A 12,761-nucleotide genomic window follows, 5' to 3' on the forward strand; every position below is an offset into this window, starting at 1 on the left:
TCCGCTCCGTGATTGGTCAGTTTTCCCAGAAGTCTGTCCAATCACAATTTTAGATATTACGAGATCCCGCCTCAACTTTACAACAAGTCTAACGGTTGGATAAAAACGAGCTAGGCCTGGTTAGCTAGCCTGCCATCTGGATGTTATGTAACGTGGTGGACCTGAACTATGACCCAATACATAAAAAAAAGCTATAGTAGCAGCTTTCTATAAGCAATTAAGAGTTATGTGTGTTTCTATTTGTTCTAGAGGTAAATAAGGACGAGTTGGCTGTTCAGTGACGAAACGAGAAGCATCTTATTTAGAAAACTGCAGCTTAAACAATGCGCTTATCGTTAGCTGGTCTTGCTAAGGTACCTATTTGCTATTTTGTTGGCCTGTGTATGTACTACAAGTGCTTAAATGAAGTCCAGATGTTGCTTTGTCACGGACCAAAGACTAGGTAGGAGGGATATCAGGAACGTTTCCTATTGGCTGCTGGGCAAGGATGGGGATTTAAAGGAAACGAATTTATTTGCTAAAACTTTACTCTTCTTTAGTTCCTGTGATTGTTGATCTTAAAATACTATGGCAGCCCAAACCAAGGTTAGCTCCAACTGTATGAAATAGGAATAAAGTCATCAAGTTTAATAATTAACTTTTTCCCCCTGTTTAGCCTGTTCTTCATGGATACTTCAGAAGCTCCTGTTCCTGGAGGGTTCGCATTGGTAAGTCATGAGGTTTTTCAGCTTAGTTGTGTAACTAATTTGAACTGACAAGACAATCATCTTCTCTGTGCACAGCTTTTGCTCTGAAAGGCATCGAGTTTGAGCAGGTTCCAGTCAATCTAATCAAAGATGGGGGTCAGCAGGTACTACAGTATTAACACAGAGACACGTTATTTTATAGCAGTTTATCCTGACATGATCACAACTTATATTCAAAGAAATTTTCTCAGTGCATGTTGTAAGGAAGTGCATAATCAAATGGCTTGATTATAATTCAAATGTGTTGTTTTTAATTTTAATAGTCATTCTCCAAGAAGTCATTACAGGAGTGATTTAACAGCATAATCAGTGTCATGGCTATAAAAAGACTGCTAAAGAGGATTGGAAAACACTCAGCAAATTATACAATTTTGAGATTAGTTTCAAATTAAAATCAAGGATTTGCCATTTTCATTTTAAAGATCTGTGCAGAACAAACAATTGAAAACCAAATAAACAGATGACACCTTTTGTTCTTTGGGCTGTTTTCTAGATGGAAAAGGAAAAATTTTCAGTTACTTTTTTCTACTTGGCATAAAAATTTACTGGAACAGCCAAACACAACAAACCAGCATCCAGATTTGTTACCCATTAATAGTTTTGCAAATCGACTAATATTTTAGTATCATATTTAGTAGTAAAGGAAATGTTAGAAAAGTATACAAAATGCATTTAAAAGTTAAAAAACAAATTCTCAATATCAGCTTACAGAACAATACAAAGCATTAAACCCCATGCAGCAAGTGCCTGCGGTGGAGATCGATGGCATCACCCTATCTCAATCAGTAAGTTTTATCACCCCATCAGGATCTTCTAACAACCCCCAACTTAAAATCTTCTGAAACATGTGATCTTGTTCATTTAGCTTGCAGTGATCCAGTACATTGATGAGACCAGACCAGGACCTCGTCTTCTACCTGGAGACCCAAAGGCACGGGCACAAGTTCGAATGATAAGTGACTTGATTGCTTCAGGGGTTCAGCCTCTGCAGGTAGATGCAAGACTTGTTTTTAGTTTGCTTCATGAAAAAAAATTACAAATATTAATAATTCAGGTTGGGATGTTACAGAATCTGTACGTGCTACAGAAAATCGGAGCAGAAAAGTTGCAGTGGGCGCAGCACTTCATTGATCGAGGGTTTCAAGGTTTGTGGAAACTTGATTATGATCTTGTAACTTAACGATCACTTCATGATTCACTTCAAGACACTCTTCCTCCAGCTTTAGAACCAATTCTGAAGCAAACGTCAGGAAAATACTGTGTAGGTGATGAGGTAAGCACATAATTATCAGATTAAAGAGATGATACACATCAGAATAATCTGTTCATTGCTATTCTTCTAGATTTCCATGGCAGATATCTGTCTAGTCCCACAAGTCTACAACGCAGAGAGGTGAGGTTTTATGAATTTTTATTAAAAACAAACTGAACAGGAAGTGATCCTAATGACCCTGCCTAAATTCAAATGACTCAATGGTGTTTTCCATTTCTGCAGGTTTAAAGTGGACTTAAGGCAGTATCCAACGATAAAAAGATTAAACAAGACCTTACTTGAGATTGAAGCTTTTAAAGTGAGCCATCCCTCTCAGCAACCAGATACCCCTGCTGATCTCCGGGCTTAAATGGCAACAAGCTTGAGATGTTTACAGCATTTAATAAAGTGATGTGAAGGAATTCTGCCTTTTTAAAATCATTTAAAAAATAAAACCATTCAGAATATTACATTTAATCTCACCCTCAACCTAAGAACATTTAAAGAACAAACAATGTACATGTCAAACCTCAGGAATCAGTGCTTACGGGTGCCTGAGTGACCATTAAGAATCTCACAAGTTGCTGCTTTTGATCAATTGTCTCCACTAATCTCCACAATGCACTTCGTCGTGTCATCGTAGAAAGAACCAGAACAATCGGAGCCACCCAACACCAGCAAGGTGAGCTTGGTATTCGCGTTTTCACCCTCAGAGTCAGCTAGGACGGCACAGCCCAAACTGATCACGCTGTGTCCAGCACGGGGTTTGCAGCAAAGCTGTGGAGATGCCACTGAACTCCACGTCCTGGTGTCTAATGAGAAACAAAGCAGCACCTCTTATTATGCATTACAAATGTGTAGCTTGCAAAAATACCAGAGATAGCCTAGAACTCACCAACGTTAAAGATGTGTGCATCCTGCAGAGCGCCGACTGCACTGCAGCCTCCGCTGATCAAAACCCGGTTTCCTAAAACTGGAACTGCTGCATGGAAGCTGTCCAGTTACACGTAAAGAGATTTTATTTATTCCACATATTCTTTAGCCAACAGTTATAGCATTTATTATTATCAGTGCTCCGATTCAACAGAAATGTTGTCCTTTCTGCTTAAGTCACAAAAATAATGAACAGATGGGATGGATGACATTTATTAAGGTTGATTAGTTCTGTACTCACCCTCGAGGCAGAGGTGGCATGTTTGCACACTTCACAGCTGTGTACTCCATCAATCCTTTGCTCAGAAGAAAACAAATGTAAATGTAACCATCACTGCTAACAGATGCACAAAGTTCTTTGTGCCACACAAAGCCACAGTATGAGTTCTTACCCAAATCTAAGACATGAAGATCATTAAGGTAGGTAGAAGTCTTCCGTCCACCAAATATGACTAATTTCTGAGCCAGAAGTGTAGCAGAGTGCCTGTTAAATAAGAGCAGTGTTAGTGCTCAGATTTGTCATTGAGTTTAAGATGAAGTTATTCAAACAATAGACAGACCCAAAGCGAGGCAGAGGCTTGCTCCCCTCCACAATGGGCATGTACCAGAGTTCATGCTCAGGGTTGAAGATATAAAGAGCGTTACTGCACAACTGATCTCCCTGTGGATGGCCTGGCTGGACTCCTCCAAACACATAAAGCTCTTTTTTGTAAAACACTGCCGAGTGAAATGCCAGATTTGGCACCTTCCCCTTTGTCTGGAAAGGAAAATAAAACAGCAACTAAAATATTCATAATTTAAGTGTTTTTAGTCAAGATTATGTCTGAAAAACCATGTAAAACTGAGTTTACATCAATAGAGGATGTTTAAATTTTAAGAAAATTGTTTAATATACATGAGAAAATTCTCTGGCAATGCAAACATTCTTCAAATAGTTATTAGACCTTTGTAATAAGTACACCCAATGAAATAGGAAAGTTAAACAGAAAAGAAAAGGGTGCTTTTTTCTTATAAACAATTTGAAAAAAAATTAATCCTCTAGGGAAATAGGCATTTAAAAAATGTTTTCTATAGGTCCTGTAACAATTGCAGCTCTAAACAAGTTTTATTTCAGGAGAAAACCACTCATTGGACTTTAAAGGTTGCAGACCTCTGCTCTGGTGATTCCATTATTGCTGAAAAGGTTTCTAACTTACAGTGACAAGCCTCCACTTCCAGGTCAGAGTATCAAGGATGTGCAGATCCCAGTAGCTCTGACTCTCCCTCAGGCCACCATACACATAGACCGTCTTTGAGTCAGGGTCAAAGGTTGCAGTGTGCCCTCGGGTACATGGGGGTACAGGTCCAAAAGCAGAGGAGTTCATCGGAAACCAGAGGTCACCGTCTGAAAAAGATGCCAAACAATCATTAGAATGTTGGATTTGGATCTAAAACTTTTAAAAATGCTTTTATTTTATTCAAAAAGAATTCTGGAGAACTAATCCGTCAATAAAATGTCACTGACCTAATTCAAGCTTCCAGACGGAGTCTTTGCAGTAGTTTTGTTCTGAAGTTTCCCCTCCAATCAGGATCGCTGTATCTGGATCACTCAGACACATGGTATGGCTCCAACGCTTTGACGGACATGCTGAAGCTAAACAATCTTCGATTAAAAACATTTCTACATTCAGGTGTTTACTGCAATATTACTGACGTTTGGGATTCAGACCTCCTCGGTTCTCTTTTTTGATCTGCACACATAATTCCTCTTGGCTGCTCCTCCAGGACAACTTCCTCTTCTTTGAGAACAAAGTCTCGGCTGCGTCCTCTCTCTTCGTTTGCTCAGAAGACCCCGTTATGCAACCTGGCTGTGTAGTGAGTAAGGGCCTGGGTGTAGAATTCTATTCACACAGAATACATCACCAATATGTCTTTGATTCAACACAATTAGCATCCTTGTGCCTGACAACTGGCACCACCAAGGGGTGGCCACGGCCTCCCCTGGCTAAGGCCAGGTACATAACTAGCCAGGTTTTTGTAAAAGTGAGTATCCTGTCCCGCCTATTCAGGGGGAAAAAATAAATAATAATCGGGGGTATACACGGCTTCATTTTCAGCATTAAAAACATGTGCATCGTGAAGCACATTCATAGGCCTGCCAAGCATGTAGGCCGCAGTAGCTCCCCGAATGATCAGCGTCTTTGCCTTGAAACATTCCTTGGACTTTGCAACTAGGTGGTGGGTAATAACCATCCTTAACGTGATCCGCCTGTGGTCTTCTACAAAGAGCAGTAATTGATCTTAAAAAATGGTGTAAACAATTCACACGTGATGTCGGAGCATTGTCATGGGTAGTGAAATCTAAAACCAGAATTGGCAGATCTCCACCTTGGTCGTAATGTTTTTTTTTTTTTTGAAAGAATCGTTTCTGGTGACATTTTGCTCTTTTGATGACAGGCCAAACTGTAGAAAAATATCTTCGTGTTGTAGGATAAGCAGCTACAACCTCCCAACTCTTCCAGAGTTACCACAGAGACCAATTTGGCGTGATACCAAAATAATCACCGCCCCCCCCCATGAACGTTTTCTAGGTGTGCTAATGTGCGTGACACTCACTGTAGGCCGAGCTGCAGGATGGGGAGAGTCACTGGTTTCCAATTTGCTCGCTTGGATCTCGACACGGCTTTCCAAGCAGGAGTCGTTGTTTATCTGAAGGCGTTTGCACAAACCAAACTGAACTTCTAAATCATGGACAACTTCTACAAAACAGCCGTTTCATCTCACCGTTTCAGTTGTATGATTTATTGTGCTGGACAGGTCTGTCTTGTTGGATTCTTCTGGAAATAAACATTTCCTCTGAGCCAAAGGGGTGCTGCTGAGGACACTAGAGTCCTTAAAACACACACACACACACACACACACACACACAGCTGCAACCCTCATAACATAAAATTAAGCTTGGGTTATTTTCTAATTATTCCTACCTCTCCACAGATCCTCAGCACAATTTTGCCATACATTCCTCTCCTGCCTTTCTCTGCAGCCACTGTGACAAGGTCATCACTCCAGTCTCCCTCCCAGGTCAAGCACCTGAGTTTAGAGGTTCACAGCTTTTCATTCGTAAACAATTTTTTGATTTTATTTTTACTTCACCTGCTATTCACTTACTTCACGTGAGAAGACAGAGTCCCTATCCTCTGGGCAGGTACATCTCCACTAACCACAACTTCAGCTTTGAGTGTGGTCTCCTCGGACCACCACTCTCCAAACCCAAAGATGGCCAGCTGTTTGGGAAGAGGTAGCGGGATGTGGGCTTGGAAGCACCTTCGGCTCGATTTACTGCAGAGAAGACAAGTCAAGCTTTGTATTTCTAAAGAGAAAACTGCAACAAACTGCTATAAACCTGCTGAACTGTCGAGGTGCATCGCGGAGAGACCAGAGGACATAAAAATTCAGCTTCTTCATTTCATTTGAACACATTTAGGAGTTGAATCAGCAGGTAAAAGCAGATGATCATCAGTGATTGGGTTAAAAGGAGCGCAAAACTGCATTGGTTCTCTATCCTGGTCCTGGAGGGCTAGGATCCAGAATATTTTAGTTAACCTTGTTTCAACACACCTGATTTCTATCAGCAGGTGATTAACAGGCTTCTGCAGGGATTGATGAGCTGCTGCACAGGTGATTCAACCACTGAAATCAAATGGGTTGGAGCAGAGAAAAGGCGCTGGAGACAGGTGTCCCCAATGTATGTCTGTGGATGTCCCTCCAGGATCAGGATTGAGAACCACTGGCTTATGGCACATCTGGCTTTCAAGGCAGCTTTGTTTGTATGGCACATTTCATACAATGTGCAATTCAGTGTGCTTTCCAGGAGCAAGAACATGAAACATTAAAATCAACGTGACAACATAAAACAGCAGATTTGAAAATCAAATTTAACATACGCATAAAATTTGATTTCAGAATAAGATAAAAGTCAAAGTAAAAGGCTGAGCAATTACAGTGCTGAAGATGCAGCATAAGAATCATTAATCCATAGGGTGATGAAAACATGAAAGCTTTCCATTTTGATTTAAAACTTACTAGAGTTGGGGCAGTTGAAGTCTGTGTGCAGCATAGCTTCTGTTTGGTTCTGACCTGATGTTCCACCAGCTGACTGTTTCCTAAGGATCTCAGAGCCCTGCAGGGCGTATACAGTATACTGCAAGGATATCCAACATGTATTTTGGCCCCACGCCATTGAGTGATTTATAAACGAGCAGTAGCACATTGAAATCAATTCTGTGGTTCACTGGTAACAAGTGTAAAGATTTAAGAACAGGAGTGATGTGCTTGGTTCTTGGTAATACTCTAGCAGCAATTTGAATAAGCTGCATTTGCTTCACAGCTTTTTTGGGAAGACCAGACAAAAGACCATTGCAACAGTCCCTACTGGAGATGATTGCACAACTTAGTTTCTCCAGACCTGGTCTGGACATGAGACCTCTGAGTCTTGCTATTTAATGATCTAGTTATAGCTCAATGTGAACAGTGAAGCTCAAGTCTGAATCAGTTATGACACCAATATTTCCATTCTGGGTCTTTTTCTTTACTCTTCTGGAGCCAGGTTGAGCAATAACCTCCATCCTCCTTCTTATTTCCAAAAACAATAACTTCATTCTTGTCTTTTTATAACTGGAGGAAGTTTGATTGCATCCAGGCATTAACTTGCTTCAAACACTGACAGAGTGAGTCTAGGGGACAACAGTCACTAGATGATAGAGCTAGGTACATCTGGGTGTCATCTGCATAACTGATAGGCAATGTTGTTATTGTATATGACCTGGCCCTGACCGTGTAGACATTGAAGAGCAGTGGGCCAAGAATCAAACTTTGAGGGACCCCACATATCATTGTCAGCTTTGATTTGGGATCACCAATTGAAACATTACCCATCTTCAAGATATAATCGGAGTAAGGATTTATCTGCCCTCTGCTGGAGACTAAGTGTTACTACAGCATTCCTAAGCTAAACTTGTAGATCCCTTCAAAATAATACGTACCACTTAAAACTTTTAAACTGGCATAAATAACATTAAACTAGATAATGGAAAAGCCAGAAGCAACATATATTAACTGTAAGAACTGGCCACCTGTTTGCTATAAGCTCACTAATTTAAAAGACATAATGTGACACAACTGTTCTGCAGTTAAAATAAATGTAAATTTTAAATAAAAGAAATGAAATGGCTCTTTTTCATATTTAATCTATTTCTTGCTCATAACCAGTATTGGAGTAACATAATCATATTTATGTTACTCGTGATGGTGCCACATAAAGGCAATTCAAAAATAATTGTCTTACTGCATTTTAGCAGCCCAGGGAGACTAAATGGGACTCTAGGATTGTAACTGGTCCTCAGGGAGCACTAAAAATAAGACCAGGTTTCATCAGTCCTTCTGTTACAATTACATCAAGTCCCTAAAGTTGCAATTTAATAGAAGCACAAGGGAAAACCTTGATGTGCAATCTAATCCCCGATCTGTGGGACTGTTAACAGATGACAACTTCTTGTGTTAAATGAGCAGTGAGATCCTGGAATCGTTTTCCTCTTTCCCCCCCAATTAATGACAAGGAAAAGTATATAATCTTCTCTTTATTGTGGAATATAAATTTCAGGGACAATAAAATTACAGTGAATGTACGGCACAGCAATATGTGAAGCTTTGAATCTGTTGCTTTACATTGCATACACCAGTAGCAGCCAAATCTGGGACATCTTTGGGAAGTGCACAAGTGATTCAAAGGTCAATCATAGAAAGAATGATGGTCAAATACAGAAAAAAAAAAACAGAAAAGTAAGCACAGTGATCTTTTTTTCAAACTCACATACAACATGAAACACAGCTGGTCTCCCCCTTTATAACAGCTAAATAAAACATGGGCAAAGCAAAGATAAATATTGAATCTATTACATAAGAGCTTTATTTGATAAGGACTTTTATTTGTCATAAAAAGCAACCTCTGAAAACTATCGCTCACTTTTAGTACATTCAACATATCTCTCACTAACACGCTACCATGAACGCAAATAGTTTTTGTTTCATTTTAAGTGTCATTATAACATTATTAGACTCAACACACCCAAAATAAGGTACAATACAAACATGAATGATTGACACTGAGCAAAAAGGAGCACACGTAAACACACACACATGAAATAAGTGCATTTCTTTAGCGATTTAAGCACCTGGTGTGGTGAAAAACACTCCACGCAGGTGTTCCCTGATCGCTGCTACCAAAGAAAGATGGAGACGATAGAAGTTTTAGGACGGGCACTTGACCAAACAGCACAGGGCATAAATGGGAATATGGCACATATGCAAGGCTTTTTTAAAATATATCACAAGACGCAAAAGCAGATGAAAACTTGGTAACTTCACATAAACGGAAACACAAAAGCAGGTAAAAAATAGATATGCCTGTAATAAATTTCTCAAATCAACTTTTTAAATTTTCCCAATCAAAAATAGTTCAGTGTACTTGAGATTAATATTATACATTCATAAGCAACTCATTGGCTATCAGGCACTGTAATACACCCTGTAATAAAGTGTTTTGTTTCGCCAAAGGGAGTAGGAGTTGTCGAACTTTAGGAGGTAAGTGCCTTCACCTGGAAAGTCATGGCTCCCTCCCTGGACAGACAAGTGGCTATCCTGGCGGTACACAGGAAGGATTTCAGACAAGTTGGAGTTAGTTTGACTTTTGGAGCCTTTCTCGATGTCATCGTTGCCAAGAGCTCCTGCAACAGAATTCCAAAAAAAGGGGAAAATTATTTTGCTAACTCAAACTAAGACCCTATACGCACGTAGCCGCTATCTCACAAAACAAGGGTATTTTTCTGGGGTTCGGTCCGTCTTCCACATGAAAGTGAAGATATATGGCACCGAAAATTATTCTTCGAAAACACCAACTTAAGTGGAGACTTGCAAAATCCTCATAGTCAGCATGCCTTTTCAGTGGCCTATGTCCAATCTGGGACAGGGAGATTGGAGTTCAAATCTGGTCAGGTCATACCGAAGACTTTAAAAATGGGACCCAATGCCTCCCCACTTGACACTCAGCTTGGATTGAGGGGTTAATCCACCAAATAGTTCCTAAGTGCAGCCTAGGAGATGTGTCAAACACAGGTATATAATTTTACCAGTGTGTGACGATGACCTGTATAGTCACTCCACGTTCAAGGAAAGCTTTTCTGCAACAACACCAATTTGGGGATCTACTGCCTCCTAAAGGCTTGTCATGCCAGTGAGTGTGCTTCACAGTGCACTAAGGTTGGGCAATATCTAAAAATTTCCAAACGGTATCAGTCCGTCCAAATATGAAGATTGGCGATATATTTGCTCAGGAGACGTTTAGGCATTCTGTGGGCCTGTCACATTGCACGGAGCGCTCCACCAATCACAATCGTTCTTACTCAGTTTGCAGAAGCCAGCCACTAGGGTTCCACGTGAGAATTAATTGTTTTCCACATTTCATTGGCTTTTGATGCACTAATCCAATCAACTATAAACTGCTTTGCAGTTGGTTTGCGCTACACGAGTTTAAAGAGGGCGGTGCTTCTGACCTGTCAGCCAATAGTTGACGATTTTGCCCAGCAGAGAGGAGGTAACCCTTCCTCTATATGTTCAGGAAGATGTCACTCAAAAGTTTGAAGTCAACATTTGGATGCTAAGATGAGAGACACATCAGAGGGTAATTTTGAAAGTTTTCCGTGGTCTACTATGTTGGATTGTGAATGCAAGACTTGTTGTGGACCAACTATTTTGTTGAAGTACTTTTATTGGACTTCTGGATGTAAAAGACCATTCTAGTTGGAGGTGGATTTAAACAACGGGGGAAATTGTTTTGAAATTCCGAGTGGTTTGACCAAAGTGTTTATTGTGTCGACAGTTATTGTTGAATCCTCGATTGCAATAAATCATTGAAATCACAAGAATCCTAGATTGTAATCTGTATATGTACCAAACAAGTGTTGCAAAAAAGATGCTGATTTGACATGGAAATTTGCGTTGTCCCATCCGCTAGACCAATTCGCAGACATAAAAAAATTACTCATAAAAAATTGTCAGCCAAAAGCTTGGCCAGTCAGCCTTAAAATGCACTGAATTTTCTGTTGAAAATTAGGTGGTGTGGACCCAAGTTTTTCCTAGATGGGTGAGGGAGAATATTTGATTTTACAAAAAACCATCTGTGTACATGGTCTAAGCTGAAAAGCTGCAGCTTTTTTTGTTTTATACACAGAGCATTATAAATATTCTGTAAAAGGGAAAGACTTTCATTAGGAATCAATTGAAGATGCTTTGAATTCTGCAAGCTGACCTTCCAGCTCCTCCTCTTCGTCTTCGTCATCGCTCGACTCGCTGATGTGCACGGTGATAGACCGGCTCGTCACAGGGGTCCAGTCAAAATAAATGCCAAAGCCGATGTCGTAACCGTCTGTAGCAAACTCCCAGCACACTTTCTTGGCCTCAGGGACAGTAGGGACGTGGACTGTCATGATGTCACCTCGATACACTGTCACTACGCTGTCTTTCTCTGGACGAAGTTTTGCCTTCAGCTCCTTCAGTGCAGCAGATGTCCAAGTTGTGGGGGGTGGCAGGGGTGGCATCTGGGCTGTGATGGGGGGGGAATCAGGAGTGCTGTTTAGACAATCCTTTGAGTGGTTTGAAATCACGTACAACACTCTGTCTTGTCTGTTTTGGCATATTTATGACTATCCTGCATGCAAATCATAGATTAAACAAAGCAGCGGCCATGATGATGCACACAGCAAGTTCTCTCACCTTTCATCTCAGAGGAGAGCTGACAGCTCCCAGAACTGTTGTTCTCCTCTGCTCCTTCCCCCAGGGCCAGCTCAGCAGGGGACTCTTCACTGTTCTTAATGTGCATCCACAGATTGTAAATTATAGGAACAAAAACAGAACTAAAAGTCTTGACTTTACACTGATGTTTGCCAAACACATCTTCAACATTCCCTACCTTTGGAAGCTGCTCTGAATCCTTCTTGGTTTCTTCCATATCAGATTGGGGTTTGGACTGGGAAATGCTCTCTGAAAGATTTGTATTCTGGAGCCTGCAGTAAAAAGAAACAGATGTTAGAACAAACACGGTGTAAATAATTAGCACTTTGCGTGCTAGCGATGAGCAACAGGTTACCTGTTCGGAGGGGTGCTGTTGCAGTGTTTCGATGCTATTCCGGGAAACGACGAAAAGGACAAGGATGACAGCCGGGACTGGAGCTCAGACGTATCCTCTAATCTCTCCATGGCTGTCATGACAAGACAAACACCTCTGTGTGTGGAAGAGAGAGGAGAGGACACACACCCCGCCCCTCACAACCAGGAGGAGGAAACAGAAGTTAGCCTCTTTAGGCAGCATAGGGACTAAAACTGCTGTTAAACGCACTAAAAATACTTTATTCAACACAAATAAAGCAATTAGTCACGCATGTATAACTATAAGCTACATTAAGTCATCCGTCAACAGCTTTGTCTTCGTAAAGTCCGCATCACAGCTGGCTATCAGACGTTAGCTGCTTAGCAAGCACTTTGACGTCAGCAGTTGTCTTACCGCGACGTAGCGCGAACACTCCGATGTGAAAAGATTTAAATCCAACCCAGACAGTTAAGACATTCGTCTCCACATTCCCGAAATCATGTGACGTCTCCTCAAGGCGTCGCTTTTTTTTCCACAGGAAAAAAAATGGACAAGAATTTTTGGTGACTTCCGTTTTTTTCCCGAATTTTGACGGAAACCAACGAATCCTCATCCGAAGGCGGAGCTGCTTTTGTTGCAACATCTGCTGCAG

General features: G+C 40.8%; 3 protein-coding genes across 9 annotated transcripts; 1 reads left to right on the plus strand and 2 right to left on the minus strand.

Annotated features, from left to right (window-relative positions):
* The first annotated feature begins 130 nt into the window (after window positions 1-130).
* gstz1 (glutathione S-transferase zeta 1) lies at window positions 131-2,420 on the plus strand. Of its 4 annotated transcripts, none has more exons than XM_054741588.2 (9): window positions 131-353; window positions 656-707; window positions 783-850; window positions 1,451-1,531; window positions 1,612-1,737; window positions 1,816-1,891; window positions 1,952-2,019; window positions 2,090-2,139; window positions 2,242-2,420. In XM_054741588.2, exons 1-9 carry the CDS (start codon window positions 324-326, stop codon window positions 2,366-2,368), a joined length of 678 nt encoding a protein of 225 aa, XP_054597563.1. In that variant the 5' UTR covers window positions 131-323; the 3' UTR covers window positions 2,369-2,420. The 4 variants fall into 4 exon arrangements, with proteins under 4 accessions (XP_054597563.1, XP_015825632.1, XP_054597564.1 ...); XM_015970146.3 differs by having other exon boundaries at window positions 133-353; window positions 1,967-2,019; XM_054741589.2 differs by lacking the exon at window positions 131-353 and adding an exon at window positions 430-585.
* zgc:163014 (rab9 effector protein with kelch motifs) lies at window positions 2,141-6,751 on the minus strand. 3 transcript variants are annotated; one of them, XM_015970144.3, is made up of 13 exons: window positions 6,314-6,751; window positions 6,079-6,249; window positions 5,895-6,000; window positions 5,695-5,802; window positions 5,527-5,619; window positions 4,640-4,811; window positions 4,436-4,564; window positions 4,128-4,315; window positions 3,492-3,688; window positions 3,324-3,415; window positions 3,173-3,227; window positions 2,894-2,991; window positions 2,141-2,810 (listed from the first exon to the last, which is right to left on the minus strand). In XM_015970144.3, exons 1-13 carry the CDS (start codon window positions 6,388-6,390, stop codon window positions 2,593-2,595), a joined length of 1,704 nt encoding a protein of 567 aa, XP_015825630.3. In that variant the 5' UTR covers window positions 6,391-6,751; the 3' UTR covers window positions 2,141-2,592. The 3 variants fall into 3 exon arrangements, with proteins under 3 accessions (XP_015825630.3, XP_054597560.2, XP_054597559.2); XM_054741585.2 differs by having other exon boundaries at window positions 4,640-4,778; window positions 5,527-5,643; XM_054741584.2 differs by having other exon boundaries at window positions 5,527-5,643.
* A 1,780-nt stretch (window positions 6,752-8,531) lies between these two features.
* On the minus strand, window positions 8,532-12,704 carry tmed8 (transmembrane p24 trafficking protein 8). Of its 2 annotated transcripts, none has more exons than XM_015970152.3 (6): window positions 12,524-12,704; window positions 12,110-12,284; window positions 11,933-12,026; window positions 11,737-11,830; window positions 11,273-11,566; window positions 8,532-9,692 (listed from the first exon to the last, which is right to left on the minus strand). In XM_015970152.3, the coding sequence occupies exons 2-6, from the start codon at window positions 12,226-12,228 to the stop codon at window positions 9,475-9,477; spliced, it is 819 nt and encodes a 272-aa protein (XP_015825638.1). In that variant the 5' UTR covers window positions 12,229-12,284; window positions 12,524-12,704; the 3' UTR covers window positions 8,532-9,474. The 2 variants fall into 2 exon arrangements, with proteins under 2 accessions (XP_015825638.1, XP_015825639.1); XM_015970153.3 differs by having other exon boundaries at window positions 12,110-12,244; window positions 12,524-12,684.
* Between the last annotated feature and the right edge of the window lie 57 nt (window positions 12,705-12,761).

The sequence above is a fragment of the Nothobranchius furzeri genome, chromosome 18 (genome assembly GCF_043380555.1).
Source record: "Nothobranchius furzeri strain GRZ-AD chromosome 18, NfurGRZ-RIMD1, whole genome shotgun sequence".
Taxonomy (NCBI): domain Eukaryota; kingdom Metazoa; phylum Chordata; class Actinopteri; order Cyprinodontiformes; family Nothobranchiidae; genus Nothobranchius; species Nothobranchius furzeri.